This window comes from Sapajus apella, unplaced genomic scaffold (assembly GCF_009761245.1).
Source record: "Sapajus apella isolate SASKATOON/1434 unplaced genomic scaffold, GSC_monkey_1.0 scaffold95, whole genome shotgun sequence".
Lineage (NCBI taxonomy): Eukaryota > Metazoa > Chordata > Mammalia > Primates > Cebidae > Sapajus > Sapajus apella.
In genome coordinates this window covers 6677570-6700723 of record NW_022437035.1, presented here as the reverse complement: position 1 = coordinate 6700723, position 23154 = coordinate 6677570, and the positions used below count along the sequence as shown (strand labels likewise).

General features: G+C 48.4%; 1 protein-coding gene across 2 annotated transcripts in view; it reads left to right on the top strand.

Moving 5' to 3' along the window:
• The window catches only part of SF3A1 (splicing factor 3a subunit 1), a 24577-nt gene extending 1423 nt beyond the window's left edge, over positions 1 to 23154 (top strand). The window contains exons 2-16 of one of the 2 annotated variants that reach the window (XM_032256866.1): positions 3502 to 3623; positions 9575 to 9782; positions 11222 to 11479; positions 14161 to 14235; positions 14687 to 14837; positions 15153 to 15346; positions 16218 to 16335; positions 16645 to 16830; positions 17760 to 17881; positions 17977 to 18222; positions 18806 to 19013; positions 19515 to 19669; positions 21263 to 21364; positions 21482 to 21553; positions 22634 to 23154. In XM_032256866.1, the coding sequence (XP_032112757.1) occupies positions 3502 to 3623; positions 9575 to 9782; positions 11222 to 11479; positions 14161 to 14235; positions 14687 to 14837; positions 15153 to 15346; positions 16218 to 16335; positions 16645 to 16830; positions 17760 to 17881; positions 17977 to 18222; positions 18806 to 19013; positions 19515 to 19669; positions 21263 to 21364; positions 21482 to 21553; positions 22634 to 22735 (2319 nt within the window). In that variant the 3' untranslated portion in view covers positions 22736 to 23154. Of the gene's footprint in view, positions 1 to 3501; positions 3624 to 9574; positions 9783 to 11221; positions 11480 to 14160; positions 14236 to 14686; positions 14838 to 15152; positions 15347 to 16217; positions 16336 to 16644; positions 16831 to 17759; positions 17882 to 17976; positions 18223 to 18805; positions 19014 to 19514; positions 19670 to 21262; positions 21365 to 21481; positions 21618 to 21934; positions 22611 to 22633 lie in introns of those variants that run through there. The other variant, XM_032256865.1, reaches the window with a different exon arrangement.

The window sequence follows — 23154 nt, the reverse complement described above, 5'->3', positions numbered from 1 at the left end:
ACAAAAAATCAGCTGGGCATGGTGGCGCGTGCCTGTAATCCCAGCTACTCAGGAGGCTGAGGCAGGAGAATTGCCTGAACCCAGGAGGCGGAGGTTACGGTGAGCCGAGATCGCACCATTGCACTCCAGCCTAGGTAACAAGAGCGAAACTCCATCTCCTCAAAAAAAAAAAAAAAAAAAAAAAAGAAAAGAAAAAGGAATTGGCCAGGCGCCGTGGCCTTGGGAGGTCAAGGGGGGTGGATCACGAGGTCAGGAGTTCAAGACCAGCCTGATCGGTAAAGTGAAAACCCATCTCTACTAAAAATACAAAAATTTGCCCGGCATGGTGGCACGAACCTGTAGTCGCAGCTACTTGGGAGGCTGGGACAGGAGACTTGCTTGAGCCTGGGAGGCAGAGGTTGCAGTGAGCTGAGATTGCATCACTGCACTCCAGCATGGGTGACAGAGTGAGGCTTCTCCTTCTCAAAAAAAAAAAAGGAGTAGGAGTTTGTCAGGTAGGTGACTAGGGAAGGGAAATAGCATCCTTTATTCATCCAGCACATATTTATTGAGCACCTGCTGATCACCGCTTTGGGTTCAGAATAAGGGGGGGACATGACTGAAGAAGCCATGCCTTTTCCACAGATATTTAAGTGCTTGTGTGTCCCTGGAATTTTTCCAGGCATTGGGGAAAAATAAGGTAATGGCCAGATAATATGCACACAGATACTTAGGTAAGAATCAAATGATGTGTCTAGTCAAGAGTAAATGAAGAAGTGTTGAAGGGTAGACTTAGGAGAATGGTGGCAGGAGATGCAATTCTTACTTAGGATTTGAACTTTTCATTGTAGACAATGGGAAGAAAAGAGAGGGTTTTTTTTTTTCCTAGTCAGAAAATTCATCCATGATCAGGAAAGGGAGGGTTTTAAGCCAGATAGTGACATTTGTGTTTCAGAAATTCAGATAGGCAGACGTGGAGAATCACTAGGAAGATGGAGGTCAGTCACACTGTTCAAAAGAGGCTTAAGGCCTGGCCTAGATTGGGGCAGAGGGTGGTGAGCAGGTTCTCCAGCCAGAGTGATATGTTAGAATCCTGGTTCTGCCAGTTGGAATAAGCTCGCCGTCTCTCAGTTCTGTCATCTGTAATGGGAAGATACTAAGAGTACTTGGCCCGGTCCGGTGGCTCACACCTGTAATTCCAGCACTTCAGAAGGCTAAGGCAGGCAGATCACTTGAGTTAGGAGTTTGAGACCAGCTTGGCCAACATGGCAAAAGTCTGTCTCTACTAAAAATAAAAAATTAGCCATGTTTGATGGTGCACGTTTGTAATCCCAGCTATTCGGGTGAGAATTGCTTGAACCTGGGAAGTGGAAGCTGCAGTGAGCCAAGATCATGGCACTCCACTCCAGCCTGGGTGACAGCAAGACTGTCTCAAAAATAAAAAATAATACTTAATCTCATAGGCTTCTTATAAGGTCTATAAGAGTTAATACATTTAAAGTACTTGGGAAAAATACCAGGGATCTACTCTGTGCTTGATAAAAAATTGTTTTATTTTTATTTTATTTTATTTCGAGATGGAGTCTTGCTCTGTCACCCAGGGTGGAGTACAGTGGCATAATTTTGGCTCACTGCAACCTCCACCTCCCAGGTTCAAGCGATTCTCCTACCCCACCCTCCTGAGTAGCTGGGACTATAGGTGCCCGCCACCACACCCAGCTAATTTTTGCATTTTTTAGTAGAGATGGGGTTTCACCATGTTGGCCAGGCTGATCTTGAACTCCTGACCTCCTTGATCCGCCTGCCTTGGCCTCCCAAAGTGCTGGGATTACAGGCATGAGCTACCACGCCTGGCCAAAATTGTTTTATTAAGACACAGGGTGTTGTTCCATCGCCTAGACTGGAATGTAACGGTGCGGTCATAGCTTACTGCGACCTCAAATTCCTGGGCTCAAGCAATCCTCCTACCTCAGCCTCCTGAGTCAGTGGGATTATAGGTGCAAGCTATTGTGCCCAGCTTGATAAATGTTACTATCATTGAGTGTGGAAGCTGAGGAAGAGAGAGGAGCCCCAACTTTCTATCGTGGATGACTGGGTAGCTACTCCTGAGGAAAGAGGTTAGAGACAAAAGTGCCCAGGAGTCAGCTGGACCCAAAGCTGTTTGGTACACAGGAGTGTTCTGGGACATTGAATTGGGCCAGATTGTTTAGCCTAGAGGCAGTAGGGGAAGTGGAGGACGCTGAAAACTGAGAAAACCAAGAACAGAATTGGGCGGGGTCGGGGGGTGGGAATCACCAACTATACAGAGCAGGAGGTAAAACGGGGGCCAGGAAGGAAACTTGAATGGAATAATGAGCAAGACAGGAAGAAGGGAAGAACGGGGCCGGGGAGTTGAGCGTTTTGTGAAGGAGTGCTCACCATTCGTGCCCAAATAATGGCGGTGGATGGCTGTGAGCAGTTGTTTTTGACTTTGCTGAGAGCACTTAAAATGAATGGGGACCAAATGGCAGGTGAGGAAGTGAGACTAGCAAGACTGAAGAGAACTCAGGATGTTTAGCTGCCAAAGGAAGGGGTGGGAGAAGGTAGTGGCAGAAAGGAACCTGAAGGTAGAGGAGAAACCTCATTTTTCTAAGATAAGAGACTTGACCTTTTGTTTACTAAGGGGAAGAAGCTGCTGGAGAAAATATTGAAACTTCTGGGATAGTTAATGCTGAGCATTTCGGTGGAGGTTCACAAAACACTTGAGCGTTGAATGGTGGTTAAGATGTGGAACAGAGGCAGAGAGAGAGGGCATTCAGGGCAGAAGAAGCTGTCAGCAAATAATTTTCCATTTCTTTATTAAAAATTCCATGCCAGGCCGGGCGCGGTGGCTCAAGCCTGTAATCCCAGCACTTTGGGAGGCTGAGGCGGGTGGATCACGAGGTCAAGAGATCGAGACCATCCTGGTCAACATGGTGAAACTCCGTCTCTACTAAAAATACAAAACATTAGCTGGGCATGGTGGCGCGTGCCTGTAATCCCAGCTACTCAGGAGGCTGAGGCAGGAGAATTGCCTGAGATCAGGAGGCGGAGGTTGCGGTGAGCCGAGATCGCGCCATTGCACTCCAGCCTGGGTAACAAGAGCGAAACTCCGTCTCAAGGAAAAAAAAAAAAATATTCCATGCCAAGCCCAGCGCTGGGTGCAGGTTTACAGACAAGGCCTGGATTCTGCATTGGTTTCTCAGTATGTAGTCGGAGTCCCTGCATCTGAATCACCTGGGCATTAGGTAAAAATGCAGATTCCTGGTCTCACTGAGACAATCCAGCTGGAGAAGAGCCAGGGAAACTACTCTTTTCCCGGGTCCCCAGGAGCATCCCTGGCAGGTGCAGTGAACTTAACTGCTTTTCTGAAGCAGAAGGTCCTAACCAGAGGGAAGTCTGAGTGAAAGTCTACCCTGAATGATGTCCTAGAGGAGTTTCACAGTGGAGAACCTGTGCCGAACCAGGGACTTGAAAACCTTCTTTCTTTTCCTGTTTTCACAGCCCATAGAAGAAGAAGCATCTTCAAAGGAGGATTCTGCACCTTCTAAACCAGTTGTGGGGATTATTTACCCTCCTCCAGAGGTCAGAAATATTGTTGACAAGACTGCCAGCTTTGTGGCCAGGTAACGGAGCTACTTGGTTGGGTCAGAGGTGGGTTTCAGCATGCAGAGGTTTCAGCACTGAATCAGCACAAGGGTTTTTAAAGGGGCATTGGCTTGGGCCTTTTAGTTAATAAAAAAACCACAACATGGCAGTGGGTTGGGCAGTAGGCAGGATTGGTGTCCCTGACACAGCACAGCGATGGCCAAAGGGAGAGTCACACTAACCCCATGGTCACCAGGAGCCTCTGCTTCCAAAACGGGCCTGAGGAAATGCCTGGAGAGCTACTTCGTCACAGATGGTGTGTGTCTGTGCCTGAGCTGCTGGCCTGAGGAAGATCAAAAGGGGAGTGTGTGCAAAGACCACATCCCAAGAGCCTTAGATGACCTATCTGCAAAATGGAACAAAATGCCATCTCAGAGTTGTTTGCTGTGAGACAGAAGCAAAGTCATGGGACCGTATGCCAGTGCTAGCTGTCTTCTCAGATGGAATGGGAATTGCTCCGAGTTCCTCCCGTCTCTTTCCACTGTACTTACACTCACATCCTTAGATGGAATTTTTTTGATGGCCCCTTGACTCCAAAGGTCAATACATCCTCTAGGGTATTTAAGGTGTTCCTTTGGCAGCCCTCAGGTCATGTCCAGCCTACAGATGTTTTGCTTGTCCTCACGGTAATTTTTTCAAAATTCAAATTTGTTGCCACTATTTTAAAATGAGGACGCCAGGTGCTGTGGCTCTTCGCTGAGTCTTAGCACTTTGGGAGGTCAAGGTGGGAAGATCACTTGAGCCCCAGGAGTTTAAGACCAGCCTGGGCAACATAGCGAGACTCTGTCTACAAAGAATAAGTTGTTTGGCTGTGGTGGCATGGGCCTCTGGTCCTAGCTACTCAGAATGCTGAGGCAAGAGGATCAGTTGAGCCCAAAAAGTTGAGTCTGTAGTGAGCCATGCACTCCAGCCTGGGCGACAGTGAAACCCTGTCTCAAAAAAACCAAAACAAGTAAAAATGAGATTTCGCAATCAATCTGGATTTCTGGACAGCTCCTTCATGTGTGGAAGCAGGCTCAGTCAGAGTGTGTGCTCTCCAGGGACCCATGTCACTCCCCTGAGGCAGTGCCTCAGTCAGTGTAATCATGTAACCTTATTCCTTCCTTTCCCAATCTATGAAATTAAACATAAAGATCAATAAAGATTACTTTGGTTAGACCTTCTTGCCTTTTTTGAGATGGCGTCTCACTCTGTCACCAGGCTGGAGTGCAGTGGCGTGATCTTGGCTCACTGCAATCTCCGCCTCCCAGGCTCAAGCGATTCTCCTGCCTCAGCCTCCCAAGTAGCTGAGATTACAGGCATGCGCCACCACACCTGGCTAATTTTTGTATTTTTAGTAGAGATGGGGTTTTACCATGTTGGCCCAGATGGTCTCAATCTCTTGACCTTGTGATCTGCCTGCCTTGGCCTCCCAGAGTGCTGGGATTACAGGCATGAACCACTGCACCCAGCCTACTTTGCTTAGACTTTCATTGTGTCAGATCTGTAGATTCATCTCATTACATTTCAGGGGCTTTGATTAACCTGGGTATTAGGTTGAAAACTGCTCTGTACTTGATTGAACATTATGATGGTGATGGTGATTGGGTCATGTCAGATTTAAACGGTAAGTGTGTGAGATAAATGTTTAATGGCTCTTAGTAATGTTCATGCTTCCCCTTTTCCCCTGATATTTTAAGAGCAGAATATACAGAAAAGAGGTGTTGGGTTAAGAATCACCATATTCTCATTACCAAAATAGTTTCTGCCAGCTGTTTTCACTTTTTTGTTTCCTTCTGTCCTTGACATCCTTTTTTAGATCCTTGTAATACTAGCAGAGATACTTTTACATTCCACTCTGTGTTCCTGCCACCACACTCAGCTAATTTATTTTTTTATTTTTTGTAAAGATAGGGTCATTCTGTGTTGCTCAGGTTGGTCTTTAACTCCTGGCCTCAAGTGATCCTCATGCCTTGGCCACCCAAATTGCTGTGATTACAGGCATGACCACTGCACCTGGCCTGTTCCCAACATTTCATTTTGGCAAATGAAGCTGTGGGGAAATCTCTGAATACTTTCTTTCCCTTTTAGATTGTTTCCTTAGAAGAAAATTCTGTGTGGCTCATTATTGGCTGAAAGAGCATCCTTAAAAGATTTCATAAACATTTTGCCAAGTAGCTTTCTAATTTTGTGCCATTTTCGGCTGCTGAAGAAATAAGAGTGCATCCAAGTTCCCTTAAAAATAAATACATGTGTCGGGCGTGGTGGCTCACACCTGTAATCCTAGCACTTTGGGAGGCCAAGGTGGGTGGATCACCTGAGGTCAGGAGTTCAAGACCAGCCTGGTTATCATGGTTGAAACCTCATCTTAAAAAAAAAAAAAAAAAGAAAAAATCAATCAATCAATCAGTATATATGAGGCAGGAGCAGGGCTGGGAACCAGGTTAAAAAAAGAAAGAATCAATCAATCAATCAATCAATAACTGTGACCAGCCAGGTACAGTGGCTCACACCTGTAATCCTAGCAATTTGGGAGCCTAGGGTGGGAGGATCACTTGAACCCAGGCCTTGGAGACCAGCCTAGGCAACATAGTGAGACCCCCTTCTCTACAAAAAATTAAAAAAGTTAGCCGGGCATGGTGGTGCATATCTGTAGTTCTAGCTGCTCAGGAGAATCACTTGAGCCTGAGGGGTCAAGGTTAGGATCATGCCAGTGTACTCCAGCCTGGGCAACAGAGCAAGACCCTATCTCAAAACAAAACAAAAGAATACCAAAACCATGCACATCCTAGATTGGTTTTTAGCTATGGTGATTGCTTTTGTAGACATTTCTAAAATCTGTGAGCTGGGTGTGGCTCACAGATTTTCCAGCACTCTGGGAGACCAAGGCAGGCAGATCACCTGAAGTCAGGAGTTTGAGATCAGCCTGGCCAACATGGTGAAACCCTATCTCTACTAAAAATACAAAAATTAACTAGGTGTGGTGGTGCATGCCTGTAATCCCAACTACTCAAGAGGCTGAGGCAGGAGAATCACTTGAACCCAGGAGGCAGAGGTTGCAGTGAGCTGAGATCATAAAACTGCATTATAGCCTGAGCAACAGAGCAAGACTTCATCTCAAAAATAATAATAAATAAATAAAATCTGTAACCTTATCATTTATGTTGCAACGAAGAGACAGACTAGTGTTGAGTTAAAGCAGGCATGCAGAAATCTGTGCTTCACTTCTCCTGAGTTCACATATATCTATGGAGCATGCAGTAGAAATCCACAACTGAGCCGTTTTCTAAAAGGAGTTTTTTCACTAGGTTAGGCTTATCATTTCCTGCATGTTCCTGTCCAGAAACTAAAGTGGAAATTACCCTTAAAAAAGCCCCACCAGCTGGGTTGAGTCAGAATCATGTCTTTTTCTGTTGAAATCTATTCCTTGTGGTAGAGAGTATGATTCTAAAATTAACGTTAAGATAATTTAAAGCAACAGAATAGCTTGGAATGAACCTTCTCATTGTTTCATCTTTCACATTGTTCCCAGATGGGGTAAAGTTATGGCTTAGGCAGCGATACAGGAGATGACCAGGGCCCCTTTTTCTAGGAGCCCTTTGTCTGTCCAAGGCATTTGCTGGGTATAGAGGTCTAGTTTAGCAGGATTTAAGCATGCTTTCACCTTCATTCTTATTTGTGGTTTGCATTATTCAAGGAAGGGGGATAATTTTTTTTCCCAAAGCATGAGGTTCCAGTTGGACTAATGCACTGTCAAATTGAGACCTCAGGGTATTAGTCACCCTGCAGGGTATGACCAGGTCTTGCTGAGGAGCCAGTCTGGGTGTTGGTCACTAGTGTGGCACACATTGCTGTGGTGCCTGATCTGGGGCACAGCACTGCCTGCACCATGTCTCCTGTGTCTCTCTTAAATTAAGAAAAAAATTTTTTTTAGAGATAGAGTTTTGTTTTGTTGTCCAGGCTTAGATATGATCTTCTGGACTGAAGTGATCCTCCCGCCTCAGCCTTCTGAGTAGCTGGGACTGCAGGTGTGCGCCACCGTGCCAGGCTCCACCACCCCCTCTTAAACTCACGGGGCAGGGATGTGAAAGGCAGAAGCGAGTAGAGCCAGCCGGCTGGCACCAGACGCCAGGGCCATGTCTTGATGTGTTTGGGGCAGCTCTGAGTACAAGGTTCTGGCCAGAGGAGCAGTGGAAAGCCCCACAGACATCTCACACTCAAATCATCTAAAATGTTTATGGAACAACCCGTCCTGACCCCTTGCATTTGCTGGCTACTGTATGATTTGAGAAAACTTTGAGGGCCAGGTTCAGTGGCTCACGCCTGTTATCTATCACTTTGGAAGGCCAAGGCATGCATATCACTTGAGCTCAGGAGTTTGGCACCCGCCTGGGCAATGTGGCGAAACCCCATCTCTACAAAAGTATAAAAAAAATTAGCCAGGCATGGTGGTGCATGCCTGTAGTCCTAGCTACTCAGGAGGCTGAGGTGGGAGGATCCCTCGAGCCCAGGGGGTAGAGGTTACAGTGAGCTGAGATTGTGCCAACACACTCCAGCTTGGGTGACACAGTGAAACCGTGTCTCTAAAGCAAAACAAAACAAAAGACTTTGGCATCTCCTCAATAATATTTCAAGGTAGAAAGGGAAACTGGTGTTAGCTACTTTTTACACATGGGGAAATGGAAGCAGTGAGTAGTTGGTAACTTGCTCTGGGTAAGAGTGAGTCAGTAGTGAACCTGAAACTTGAATGTGTTCCTATCCTGTGTCTTTAAGATTTGTGTATTTTCTGACTGACACAGGTGTTGTATGTAAGCGTGGCACTTTGAAGGATTACCATTGGGACTTTTTAAAAATCAGCATTCCCTAAACATCATTACAGGGATATTTTTTCATTATCCTGAGGTTTTGAAGGCTTGCTGGGAACATGGGGGTTATCCAGGGGACCATTCCAGATGCAGACAGTGGTGGGAGGCCTCCCTGCTGATCTTACCACACCCCTGTCATCTGAAGGTGCCTTATACAGCTGTGCGAGCTTGGGTCCTTGCTGTGCATGTTTCCTGTGTGGGCCTTACCAGTATTACTGGGTGATTTTAGGCAGTACTTGAACAAGGCATTAAACCAAATAATCTGGTTTTTTGTTTTTGTTTCTTAAAGACAGAGTCTCACTTTGCTGCCCAGGCTGGAGTACAGTGACACAGTTCTTGCTCACTGCAGCCTCAGACTCCTGGGCACAAGGGATCCTCCCACCTCAGCCTCCTGAGTAGCTGGGAATACAGGTATACCGCCCATGCCCAGCTAATTTATTTTTTATGTTATTTTCTTTTGTAGAGATAGGATCTTGCCTTGTTGCCCGGGCTCAAATCATCTAAATTTTCTTGTCTTTCAGTCTTTCTCGTTACTCAGAGGACAAAGCCTAGGTTTGGTGCTCATGTACTTTTTACACCTACCTCTCCAGTACTTGCTACCCCTTTGAACTAAGAGAACTAGTCTCAGCAAACTTCAAGACAAACTTTGACAATATTACTTTATTTGCATTGTATTCACTTTTGACTACCTTTTGTGGGTAAAGGCGTACTGATTTTTTTTTTAAATTTTAAGTAGTAATATATACCCTCCATTTTAAATAGATTTTTCTAAGTAAATAAACTTTATTAAAAGAAATGAGCAATAGCCTAAATGGTTTTGGAAATGGCAGAACTGGAAGAGGAGCTAAGGAATGACTGAGTTCAGGGAGACCCTGTGGCAGAAGTGGCCTGGTTCAGGCTGAATGAGACAGATGGCACTGATCGCTAATGCCAGGAGGCTGGAGGAGGATGTCTGCTGTGTCTGGAGGCTGGGCTGGTTTGAGCAGTGGGTGGTGGCAAGAAGGGTGTTCAAATGGGCGGTGTTCTGGATCTCAGCCGGCACAAGGGGTGTGGTGTGAATTCTTCCTGTTTTTTTCTCCCTCCAGAAATGGGCCTGAATTTGAAGCTAGGATCCGACAGAACGAGATCAACAACCCCAAGTTCAACTTTCTGAACCCCAATGACCCTTACCATGCCTACTACCGCCACAAGGTCAGCGAGTTCAAGGAGGGGAAGGCTCAGGAGCCGTCAGCTGCCATCCCAAAGGTCATGCAGCAGCAGCAGCAGGCCACCCAGCAGCAGCTGCCCCAGAAGGTTTGGAGCCCAGCCCCACCCCGCCTCACTTATGCAGGGCTGAGAGGGAAGCAGGGATAGGGAGGGGGTACACAAATAACTCTGCTATCCAAACCTCACAACCACCCAGGGAGAGAAGTGAGGCCGTCATCCCCATCTCAGAGAGGCAGGCTGAGGCCCAGTCAGCAAAGTACTGATGATAGTCGCTGTTTCCCGAGCACTGCTTGTCAAGCTCTGCGCTTTACTTCAGGAGTCTTGTCTCATTGACTCTTCACAGAGGCTGTAAAACAAATCTGAGAGTTGGGGGAAGTGGGATTTATTCCAGGCCTTGCTCAGGGTGTGAGGGCAGTGCCATGATGTGTGAAGGACTTCCTACCTGGTTGTGCTGAAGGATGCAGTGTGGCCTGTGCTATCCCTTCCCTTCTGTCTCTTCTTCCCAGGATCCCTCCATCTGGCCTCCCCTAATACCACCCTCCCTGTGCTGAGGCCCAGCACTAGGGACTGTTAGGGTTATGAATGAAGAGAGAGGCTGACATGTTGTTCCTCCTGTCCAGACCTGGGCAGTTCCCTTCATTTTTCTGCACTCCTTAACCGTGGTGGAAAAGACAGCCCTTCCTTTTGCAGTGGGATATAGAGGCTGAAGTCAGGTTCTAAGACCTTGCATTGCAAGGGACTACTCCAAGGCCTCAGGCTACCTTGGTTTCCTCATCCATAAACAGGTAAAGCATACCTGTTCTGCATCATGCTTCATGCGGAGGTCATGGAAACATTTTGTACAGTGGGGTCCTGCACACATGCAGGCCTTACTGTACTTCTATCCCTCTTGGGTGGGATTTTTTGTGTGTGTGTGTGAGACAAAGCCTTGCTGTTGTACCCTAGGCCAGAATGCAATGGCATGATCTTGGCTCACTGCAACCTCTGCCTCCTGGGTTCAAGCAATTCAACTGCCTCAGCCTCCTGAGTAGCTGGGATTATAGGTGCCTGCTACCACGCCCAGCTAATTTTTGTATATTTAGTAAAGATGGGGTTTCACCATGTTGGCTAGGTTTCTCTTGAACTCCTGACCTCAGGTGATTCGCCCGCCCCAGCCTCCCAAAGTACTGGGATTACAGGCGTGAGCCACCGCACCCAGCCTTGGATGGGATTTAATAAGCTATATTTTTGTTGGATCTTCTGTCATCCAGTTTTGCCTCTCTATTTCAAGACAGGTGCAGCAGAGATGCAGAGGGGCGTGGTTCTCACTGGAGCCATTCATGGAGTTGAGGCCATAGTTGACTGGGAACTCAGTGCTCTTGTGATTTAGAATTCTCTCACACCAAGTGCTAGTGGTGCATACATAATCAACAGAATTCTAGAGGTTCACAGCCGTCCTGCTGAGGGGTGCGTGCCCATGCCCCCTCCCCTCCTCTAGAGCTTGTCCACCCCTGTGCCTCTCGCCTCATACTCCCTTTGCATCTTAGGTCCAAGCCCAGGTAATCCAAGAGACCATCGTGCCCAAAGAGCCTCCTCCTGAGTTTGAGTTCATTGCTGATCCCCCCTCCATCTCAGCCTTCGACCTGGATGTGGTAAAGCTGACAGCTCAGTTTGTGGCTAGGAACGGGCGCCAGTTTCTGACCCAGCTGATGCAGAAAGAGCAGCGTAACTACCAGTTTGACTTTCTCCGCCCGCAGCACAGCCTCTTCAACTACTTCACGAAGCTAGTGGAGCAGTACACCAAGGTGCCTGGGCAGGGTGGGGCTGGGGTCCTGCGCCCAGGGAAGGAAGGCATCTTACCCTTGGAAGCACTGTGTCTACTCACTGTCTACAAGGACATCGTTTCTCCATGGGGCCTCTGAGCAAACATTATGAATCCCAGTTTGATGTAAAATCCTGATTTCTGTTCAGTTATTTCTGTAAGTGCAACACAGACTGCTTGTTTCCAAAGGGAAGGGAAACACATGGTTGCTAACTACCATTAGGCGATTGCCTGCTGTGTGACAAGGCCCAGTGGTGCTTGCTGCTTGTAAGTACATTTCCATTTTCAGTTGCCTAATAAGGTCCTAAGAAGAAGCAAGCCTTTAACAGTTGCCTCATTTTACCTAATTTAGTCCTCACAAGAAGCCGTAGGTAAGTGGTTTTTTTCCCCCAGCTTTCAAAAGCAGAAACAGGCTCAGAAAGGTGAAGTCACATACTCAAGGTCTGTCAGCTAGTAAATAGCTATGCTGAGATTTAAACCACATTTGACCCTAAAACTTTGGTTCTTCAGCTTATAAAGTACCTTACATTGGAAATAGCTCTTAAATAGGCATTGAGAGACGCTTTGATGTGTTATACGTCCATATAACTAATGTCACTAAGAAATTATGTATGCAGCTTTTTCTCATTTAATCTCCAGTAGCCTATAAGGTAGTCACTATTGTTATGTTCACTTTACAGAGGAGAAAACTGAGGCCCAGAGAAGTTAACATGGCCAGGGTCGCATAGCTAGGAGGTGACAAGCCTGGGGTTTGAGCTCTTGGCATTTTTACTCCAGACCCTAAGAGCTCAATTACCATGTGAGACAGAGCTGCAATCAAGACTCTGGACAAGGCCAGGCGCGGTGGCTCATGCCTGTAATCTCAGCACTTTGGGAAGCTGAGGCAGGCGGATCACCTGAGGTTGGGAGTTCAAGACCAGCCTGGCCAACATGGTGAAACCCTGTCTCTACTAAAAATACAAAATTAGCTGGGCATGGTTGCTCATGTCTGTAATGCCAGCTACTTAGGAGTCTGAGGCTGGAGAATCTCTTGAACCCGAGAGGTAGAGGTTGCAATGAGCTGAGATCACGCCATTGCACTCCAGCCTGGGCAACAAGAGCAAAACTCTATCTCAAAAAAAAAAAAAAAGAAAAAGAATCTGGACAATTCAGTTCTGGCATTTAAAATAATCAGAATATAGGCTGGGTGTGATGGCTCTCACCTGTAATCCCAGCTCTTTGGGAGGCCAAGGTGGGCGGATCACCTGAGGTCAGGAGTTCGAGACCAGCCTGACCAACATGGAGAAATCCTGTCTTTACTAAAAATATAAAATTAGCCAGGCATGGTGCTACATGCCTGTAATCCCACGTACTCGGGAGGCTGAGGCAGGAGAATGGCTTGAACCACCCAGGAGGGGAGGTTGTGGTAAGCCGAGATCACACCATTGCACTCAAGCCTGGGCAACAAGAGTGAAACTCCGTCTCAAAAAAAAAAAAAAAATAGAATATTAATTTATTGCAAAGTGCACTGGTATAGCTTTGCCTGTGGCATATTTTTCTTGCTACGTACATCATAGTGGTTGCTTTCCCTTTTCAGTGGGATGGTCTGTACATCTGTTCTTGATATCCAGAAACAACACCTCAAAGATCTGACTTGAGAGGATTTCCTAACTTTACTCACTCTAAGTATATAATTAGAAAAAAATTGTAAAAATGTGTGTGTTTAGAAAATGACCAAATCCAGAAGCTAGTATGGCAGCTAAAATAACAATCATTGAAGGTCCAAGGCCAAAGGGTTACTATAAATATACAATATCAATTTTAAGTGAGCACTGGATTAATTTCTCCCAGTGGACTGCTTCCAGTGTTAAAGGTCCCACATTATTTTTTATTCTGTTACATTCCTGTTTTTTTTCTTCTTCAGAACTTGGGTATTGGCATTTACCACTCTAACTTGAGTACTAGTGTCTGTTTCTAGCCATGGAAGACTCTAAGCAGATAGATTCTTGGGGTAGAGGTACAAGGAGGCTTGGAATAGAGCTGAGCCACTTTGCCAGTGGCAGTAGAAGCCGTTGGGGCTGTTTAGAACAAAGGCCGCATTTGTTCTCTCAGTAAATATACATCGTCAGACATTATTCAGGGTGCTAGAGATGTAATCGTGAACAAAAGAGAGAAATCCCTGTCTTCGTGGAGTGTCTAGTCTAGTGAGAAGTCAAGTGCAATGTTAGTGTCTGTCAGATGGTGCTACATACTATGGAGAGAAAGAAAGCAGGGGCAGAAATAGAGAGAGGTGGGGCAGGTAGGCTATGGTTCTGAATAGGATAGTCGGGATACCTGTGTAATATTTTCAAAGGGATAAGAGCAGATCAGTCTCATGAAAGCAGCCGTCTCATACTGGCCGTGTTCTAGGTAACCTGCTAGTGTTTTGCGTGCTTTCCTGCTAATCCTTAAAGTAGCCTTTTCAAGTTCATGGTGCCAACTTTGGTGGTGCCACTATTTTGGAGAAGGAAATAAGTTACTGAGGTTAAGTAACTTGCCCAAAGTCCCACAGCCAAGTGGAACTGGAATTGGGACACAGAATCCCATGCTTCTCATCTCCTATGCTTTAGCACAGGCCCAGGAAGGTTGCCTCTTTGTCCTGCCTTATAAAGCACTGACAATTGCTTTAACTCTTCTGTATTTCAGATCTTGATTCCACCCAAAGGCTTATTTACAAAGCTCAAGAAAGAGGCTGAAAATCCCCGAGAAGTTTTGGATCAGGTAAACTGAATTGGATTTCTTGCAACTAGTTACTGATGGTAGGTTCTGTTTTATGTTCAAAAACGGTCTCTGCAGCAGTACCTTGTTATGTTCCAGTCACGGGAATGGTGGGAAAAAGGCCTTGCTGGCTACAAAGTCCAAAGAAACCTGGAGTCCAGATGCTTCCCAACATACCACAACTTTCTGCTTTGCTCTCAGCCTCAGTATGTCTCCTTTCTTACTCTAGCTAGAAGGCAGAAGGCCAACTCCCAAGCCAGTCACAGGGTAGAATTTCCATTCTTTCCAGACTCTGGGTATGGGTGGAACCAGGTACAAATACCATAGTTTGGAACCGTAGTTCCATTCTGTTTTGAAGGAGGCACTGGCTTTGATGAAAGCCCTGGAGGTGGTAGCCTTATCAGGAGCAGACCCTGCTTCAGCTTAGCACCAATCTCTTTTCCCATCCCTGCAGGTGTGTTACCGAGTAGAATGGGCCAAATTCCAGGAACGTGAGAGGAAGAAGGAAGAAGAGGAGAAGGAGAAGGAACGGGTGGCCTATGCTCAGATCGACTGGCATGATTTTGTGGTGGTGGAAACAGTGGACTTCCAACCCAACGAGCAAGGTGGGTCTGTGACGAGTGACTCCAGATGGGGAGCCAGGAATTCTGAGACTTCCCGGGATACCTTGCGCAAGTGTTCCCAGAGAGCAGCAGAATCTCTCAGAGGACTTTATCAGTATCTATTTCCTCTCTGCTCCCAAAAAACTTCAGTTCTACCACTTTGCCCAAGATAGATTCAGTATGTACTTGCCAGACCCTAGATGGGCGTCTGGAGATAGCTGGAGAGAAAACAGACATAGCCCCAGACCTTGGAGAGCTCAGACAGGGTAAATAGATGGGTGTTTGATAAGGAATGCCTTTGCCTCTGGCTCCTTCTAGGGAATTTCCCACCCCCCACCACACCAGAGGAGCTAGGGGCCCGAATCCTCATTCAGGAGCGATATGAGAAGTTTGGGGAGAGTGAGGAAGTTGAGATGGAGGTCGAGTCTGATGAGGAGGATGAGAAACAGGAAAAGACGGAGGAGCCTCCTTCTCAGCTGGATCAGGACACCCAAGTGCAAGACATGGATGAGGTAAGCTGCTGGGTGGGCCTGTGGGTTGACCTTTTTCCCTGAAGCCCCTGGAGATAGAAGTACTCTCCACTAGTCAGATCCAGCTCCGTTGTGAGCCTTGAAAGGAGGCGTGGGGCCTGAACAAGGCTGTACAGCTGCCCAAGCCCAGGCAGCACAGAGCCTCTTTCCAGCTCCAGCAACAAAGATTCATTCATAGGCAAGGATCTAAAAGCTGTGCCGACCTGTTCTGTGGCTGCCTTCCTGGCCCGGACACTCTGCTCTCACTGCCTCATGCCAGCCCTCAGCTAGGGAACTCTCTGCATGACCCTATTCTGTTTTGATCTCTCAGCTGGGCTCCAAGCTCCCAGAGCTCTTGTAAATGTAGCCCACACTTCCTTTCAGGCATCCCTACCCCCTTCAAGCCCAGGCCCTCCAAGCAGGCATGGAGTCTCCAGAACCAGACCATTCTCCCCCGCTCGGAAAGAATTTGTGCATAGCTCGAGAAGAAAGGGCCCCTGTGTCTGTGGGAATTGACTTTTTCTCTCCCTCCCAGCATTGCTGTGTGAGCGGCTACCATTGATTGCCGACTCGCCCCCCCACCCCACTGGCCCCCACAGCATGTTAAGTGCCCTTGGCCTCTTGGGACTGCCTGGTGCCAGCTGCTGGAAATGCCTGGGAGGAGTGCTAGGACCATGGCCCCAGCACTCCCATTCATGCTGTGAGGAAGCAGCTTGGCCTGCTGCCGGCTGGCCTCAGCTGCCCTGGGAGGCTTAGCACATGGATGCTGGCTGGCAGAGGCCAAGGCTCCTTGCCACCCAGAGAGCTGCCAAGCTCAGCTATAGGGAGGTGGCCTCAACCCCTCTCTGAGTCCTGCTATTGCTTTGCTTTTCAGGGTTCAGATGATGAAGAAGAAGGGCAGAAAGTACCCCCACCCCCAGAGACACCCATGCCTCCACCTCTGCCCCCAACTCCAGACCAAGTCATTGTCCGAAAGGACTATGATCCCAAAGGTAGGGTCTGCTTCCCCGCCCTCAGGCTGACCAGGAAGGTCCTGTGTGCCCACGTGTGTTCCTCACACCCGTCTTTCTAGGAGGGCTTGAGGTGCAGCTTATTGTAAAAGCATTGCCAGCCCATCTGTTAGAGGTTTCATGGTGGGGAACAGGGCCCAGTCATCTCTGGTGCCCTAGTGCCTTTCACAGTGCCAGGCATAAGAAGGACACTGAATGGATGCCTCGATGAATGATGCATGAATGAAATACCACCCACTTAACCCAGGTGGCCGCCCACCAGTGTTCTTACTGAAACATGTTTCCTTTTAGCCTCCAAGCCCTTGCCTCCAGCCCCTGCTCCAGATGAGTATCTTGTGTCCCCCATTACTGGGGAGAAGATCCCTGCCAGCAAAATGCAGGAACACATGCGCATTGGACTTCTTGACCCTCGCTGGCTGGAGCAGCGGGATCGCTCCATCCGTGAGAAGCAGAGTGATGATGAGGTGTACGCACCAGGTGAGGTGGGGGTTCCAGGAGAGGCCATGGTAATCTCCAAATTACAGTCAGCTGTTTCTGAGCAAACATGAAAGCAACAGTTGAGGTCAACTAAAGCTTTTGAGGAGAGATGCAGCCTATGATATTGCGAGAGAACTCCCCACTTTCCAGCAGGACTCCCCAGAGAAATTCCCCAAAGGCAGACATGAAGGAGGTGACATGTGCCTGTTGACATCCCAGAGCAAGCTCAGGCTTTAGCTGAGGGGGCTTCCTGTGACTGTTGAGGAGAGCACTGATGGTTGGAGTACCCTGAGCTGCTTGGAATGGGGCAGGAACTGTGCCAGAGGTGGGAGACGGGGCTTCTAGTTTTGATTCTGCCACTTACACCATGTGGCCCTTTGCACACAGCTGCCCTCTCACCAGCCTTTTCATTTTATTTATTTATTTATGTATATATTTATTTATTTGAGATGGAGATTCACTCTGTCGCCCAGGCTGGAGTGCAGTGGCGCCATCTTGGCTACTGCACCCTCTTCCTCCCAGGTTCAAGTTGTTCTACCTCAGCCTCCCGAGTAGCTGGGATTACAGGCATGATCCACCACACCTGGCTAATTATTGTATTTTCAGTAGAGACAGGATTTCATCATGTTGGCTAGGGTGTTCCTCCCGCCTTCGCCTCCGAAAGTGCTGGGATTACAGGCGTGAGCCACTGTGCCCAGCTTACCATCCTTTTATAAGTCAGAGGAGTTGCACAAGCACTGGGTTTATTGGCTTAGTACCTATAGGGTAGCTTTCCCCAAGCCCAGAGAAGAGTGCTGTGTTGGGGCCCCAGGTCACCCTCATCCCATGGAACCAGCCTCCACCCTGCACACCAGGAAAGCTACTCTCTTGTCAGGACACCTGGTTTAGTTTCCCTTTCTATCTTCTGCCTTTCTTTTGTGACTGTACAGGTCTGGATATTGAGAGCAGCTTGAAGCAGTTGGCTGAGCGACGTACTGACATCTTCGGTGTAGAGGAAACAGCTATTGGTAAGAAGATCGGTGAGGAGGAGATCCAGAAGCCAGAGGAAAAGGTGCGGCTAAAGTGGATCCTAGTGCTTTCTCTGCCATCCATCTTCCACACTTGGGCTTAGTTCCAGGAGCATTGTGGCTTTGCTTTCACTTGCAGGTAACCTGGGATGGTCACTCAGGCAGCATGGCCCGGACCCAGCAGGCTGCCCAGGCCAACATCACCCTTCAGGAGCAGATTGAGGCCATTCACAAGGCCAAAGGCCTGGTGCCAGAAGATGACACCAAAGAGAAGATTGGCCCCAGCAAGCCCAATGAAATCCCTCAACAGCCACCGCCTCCATCTTCAGCCACTAACATCCCCAGCTCGGCCCCACCCATCACTTCAGTGCCCCGACCACCCACAGTAAGCCAACATCTACCCTGCAGCAACTGGCTTTTTAGAGCTTGGTTCTTGAGGTTGGACACTGTTGGCTGAGAAGGGAACTGTCTTATAGTGGGACCTGAGTTTTGGGTGGGTCAGTTTGAAAGAGAAAAAAGCCTTTAAGTGCAAGTGGGCACCTCTAGCTTGATCTGTTTGTGGAGGAGGAGGATAGGAACAGGGAGGGAGGTGAGTGGCAAATGTAAGAAACCAGTTTGCGTCGGATTAGGGCTGTGGGGCTTATTGGGTCTTTAAGGACTGCTGGCCTGTCTCCAGGAGGCTTAGTCGAGGTCTCAGCCTCTGAAGTAGCTCTCTCAGTGTTTGCCACAGCGGCTGGTTGAGTTTGACCCATGAAAGTCCCAAGCAGAGAGAGTGTCACCCTGGGGCTTTCAGCAGCTCAGTTCCTATTGGATGCTGAGTGTAAGGCCACAGTTTCTCAACCCCAAGGGGCCAGGATGGAGCTGTCTAACCTCCAGCCTCAGAGCTACAGGTGGCCAGTTGCCAACTGTGTGTGCACCCGGAGTCCAACTTTGGCTTCCTTTAACTTGTGGGTCTCTTTCCTGCGCAGATGCCGCCTCCAGTTCGTACTACAGTTGTGTCCGCGGTACCCGTCATGCCCCGGCCCCCAATGGCATCTGTGGTCCGGCTGCCTCCAGGCTCAGTGATCGCTCCCATGCCGCCCATCATCCATGCACCCAGAATCAACGTGGTGCCCATGCCTCCCTCAGCCCCTCCTATCATGGCCCCCCGCCCACCCCCCATGATTGTGCCAACAGGTCAGTATCTCTTGTGTCACTTTCCAGGCCATTGGGTTAGGGACCACAGGCCAAGTACTGTCAGCAGAGCAGTGGCTTGATGCCTAGTGCCAGCTGTTCCAGCAGGGAGTCCAGCTCAGAGGAGAGCCCTGGCTTCCCATGTGAAAGATCCAAAACCCTAGAGCTGGGAGCCACAGCTCCTGGTAGAAATGGGAGGCTGAAATGGTGTAGCTGGTGCCTGTGCATTCAGGGGTCAGGTCCCCAACAGGCTCAGAGACCTTAGAAATGCTTATTGTTGCCTGGCACTAGCTCCTTCCATCAGTCCTGCCCTCCTGCACACCTCTGTTGTCCAATCCATGCAGAGTCCCAGGTTCCCCCGAGGAACCTGCTAGCTGCCAGACTCAGCAGGGAACACAGCACTTCACACCTCTGACTAGAGGAAACTTTTGCACCCTCCCCTCTCAGCTTCTCACCAGCCCTGAGTCCTGGGCCCCTTCAGCCCTCTTATTCTTATCTTTGCAGCCTTTGTGCCTGCCCCACCTGTGGCACCTGTCCCAGCTCCAGCCCCAATGCCCCCTGTTCATCCCCCACCTCCCATGGAAGATGAACCCACCTCCAAAAAACTGAAGACAGAGGACAGCCTCATGCCAGAGGAGGAGTTTCTGCGCAGAAACAAGGTATGTGATCCCAGAATGCTGCTGAAGTTTCTAGCTGGAGAGTTCAGTCCCACCCCTGTCATACGCTTCCCAAACTGACCGTGTTCCACTCCCAGTCTTGCTTCTGGGGCCTAGGTCAGCCATTGGAGGCATCTAAGGGCTTCTGAGCACACAGTGAATGTGGGGCCAACAATTGGAGGAGCAGAGAGCATTAGTGGTGATGGGAATGGTGGTGGTGGCAGAGGTGGTGACTGTAGTGGTCCTCCTGGTGTGGACTTACAGAGGCCAGCAGGGAGAACAACTCACTTGTGGGAGAGACCCTAGGCACCTGGAGGAAATTTTGTATGGTGTTTTAAAGTTTAATACGGCCTTCCTCCCCAGCTCGAGCCCTTAGGAGGTGATTCTGCTGGGCTCCTGGAATAAGGGGATGTGGGGACCTTGTCACTGCCAATCTCTAGGGAGGCTGTCAGGCTGCAGTAAGGAGGCAGAAACAGCCCCAGCCTCTGCTCCCCCAGTGTATTTGACCAAATTATTTATTATGGTGGTGTGTTTTGTTTGTTTTGTTTTGTTTTAACAAACTCTGCCTCCCTGGTTCAAGTGATTCTTGTGCTGCAGCCTCCTGAGTAGCTGGGATTACAGGTGTGCACCACCACACCCAGCTAATTTTTGTATTTTTAGTATTTTCATAGAGACGGTGTTTTGCCATTTTGGCCTGGCTTGTCTCGATCTCCTAGCCATAAATGATCTGCCACTTTGGCTTCCCAAAGTGTTGGGATTGCAGGCATGAGCCATCACACGCACCCTATTTGTTTGGTTTTTAATAATCTAATTTATTAAACACTTAACTCAGCTGGGCATGGTGGCTCACGCCTGTAATTCCAGCACTTTGGGAGGCCGAGGCAGGTGGATCACAAAGTCAGGAGTTCAAGACCAGCCTAGCCAAAATGGTGAAAACCCAACTCTACTAAAAATAAATAATTAGCTGGGCACAGTGGCAGGTGCCTGTAATCCCAGCTACCCGGGAGGCTGAGGCAGAAGAATCTCTTAAACCTGGGGGACGGAGGTTGCAGTGAGCCGATATTGTGCCACTGCATTCCAGCCTGGGCAACTAAGGGAGACTTTGTCTCAAAAAAAAAAAAAAACAAAAACGCTTAACTCAAGTAGCAGGACAGGATAGAGCTAAGTAGTTTACAGACACTTGTATTTAATACTCAAAACAGTCATGATCACCCCTGTCTGATGGTTAATGACACTGAGGCTCAGACAGACCTTGTTACCTGGGAAGCTGAGTTGGGAATCCAGGTCTTCTGACCCTGCAGGTCATATTCTTTTCCCTTGGGGTGTGCAGAGTATTTTCACCTAAGTTCTTCACTTTAGCTCCAGACTCACCAGGAGACAAGATAAAGATTGTTTTTTTTTTTAAAAAAAGAAACCTAGTCTTGCAAAGGGGGAGTGACTTCTACAGCCTCACAAGTGGTATCAGTGGTGAATCAGGCCAGAATCTAGCAGCCCAGATTCACCGATAACATTGTCTGGATAGGCCTAGGATGGCAGAGCAGAGTTCCTGACTGGCTCAGGGCCCCCTGGGTATAATGACCACCTCCTGTTTTATAGGGTCCAGTGTCCATCAAAGTCCAGGTGCCCAACATGCAGGATAAGACGGAATGGAAACTGAATGGGCAGGTTCTGGTCTTCACGCTCCCGCTCACGGACCAGGTATTATGGGTTGCTGCCACAAACTGGCATCAGGTGCATGAGAACCAAGAGGTGAGGGGAAAGCTTCCTCCAGCTGGCCTTAGCAAGGAGTTGAATGACCTCTGCTTGATTCCACAGGTCTCTGTCATTAAGGTGAAGATTCATGAAGCCACAGGCATGCCTGCAGGGAAACAGAAGCTACAGTATGAGGTGAGTCAATTTGTCCACAGACCTGGCCCTTGGATCCTGACACCTCTGCTTACACAGAAGCTAAATCTCTCGGCCGGGCGCGGTGGCTCAAGCCTGTAATCCCAGCACTGTGGGAGGCCGAGGCGGGTGGATCACGAGGTCAAGAGATCGAGACCATCCTGGTCAACATGGTGAAACCCCGTCTCTACTAAAAATACAAAAAATCAGCTGGGCATGGTGGCGTGTGCCTGTAATCCCAGCTACTCAGGAGGCTGAGGCAGGAGAATTGCCTGAACCCAGGAGGCGGAGGTTGCGGTGAGCCGAGATCGCGCCATTGCACTCCAGCCTGGGTAACAAGAGCGAAAACTCTGTCTCAAAAAAAAAAAAAAAAAAAGAAGCTAAATCTCTCACGGAAACAGAAAGGGGAGTGGAGTGATATCTGGTTGTCGCCATCTGAATCCATCCTAGAAGTGATGATGCTGGGTGGGAGTGCTGGGGCAGTTGTGCCCAACAGTGCAGGGCTCTGGTAGGGACACAGTACAGTCTTATAAGGGATCTGTAAGATTCTTTGCCTCAGTGACTGGGGATAGAGATTTAGGGACAAGACTTAGGCATACTCTGGTTCCAGTGATTGGGCTATCCCTGCTGGTATGACCTCAGGCAGCCTGACATGGAGGTGAGAGTCTAGCCCAGCCTGATGCCTGCCAGGTCACATGGAGAGATTATGTTCTTCTTCTCTAAACTTTAACAAATCCCTGCTCTGGGCCTCAGTTATCTCTATAAATTGAGGCTGTTGGACTAAGTAATTCCTAAAGGTCTTGTGATTTCAGAGTCAGAGCTCCATGGGGTTGGTCAGGACCAACTTTTGGGGGAGTTAAGCTTTTGGGTCAAATGTTGATAAAGGAGAGGTACATAATTGGTAGGAAGAAAGCAGACAGTGAGAGGAATGAGAGGCCTCTAATCCCCAACACGCTACCGTCTCACAAGCTCCCGTATTCGCTAAGTTCAGAGCACAAATGGACCAAGTGCACAGTTGTAAGGTTGCAGCAGTATGCTTGAAGCTGGGTTGCCCCATGCTAAGGCATGCTCTCTGTTTTCCAGGGTATCTTCATCAAAGATTCCAACTCACTGGCTTACTACAACATGGCCAATGGTGCCATCATCCACCTGGCCCTCAAAGAGAGAGGCGGGAGGAAGAAGTAGATAAGAGGAACCTGCTGTCAAGTCCCTGCCATTTTGCCTCTCCTGTCTTCCACTCTCTGCCCCAGGCCCAGGAGCCCACCTGAGGCCTTGGGCCCTGTCTGCATATTTGTTTCCCTCTTACTCAGTTTGAGAATTCAAATTGTCCTGCCAGGAGTTCATTCCCCTGACCCCTTCCCACATTGGTAAGAGTAGCTGGGCTTTCTAAGCCACTCTCTGGAATCTTTGTATTAGGGTCTTGATTTGAGGACATTGAGCTCTTCAAGCAGCCATTAGCAACTTGAGAGCCCAGGGATGTCCTACAGGATAGTTTCATAGTGCTAGGTGGCACTTGGCTAATAGAATATGGCTGTTAATGTCATTAATCATTTTGTACCTTGACATGGATTGTCTAATAAAACTGTTGGACCCTTCTTGTGAAA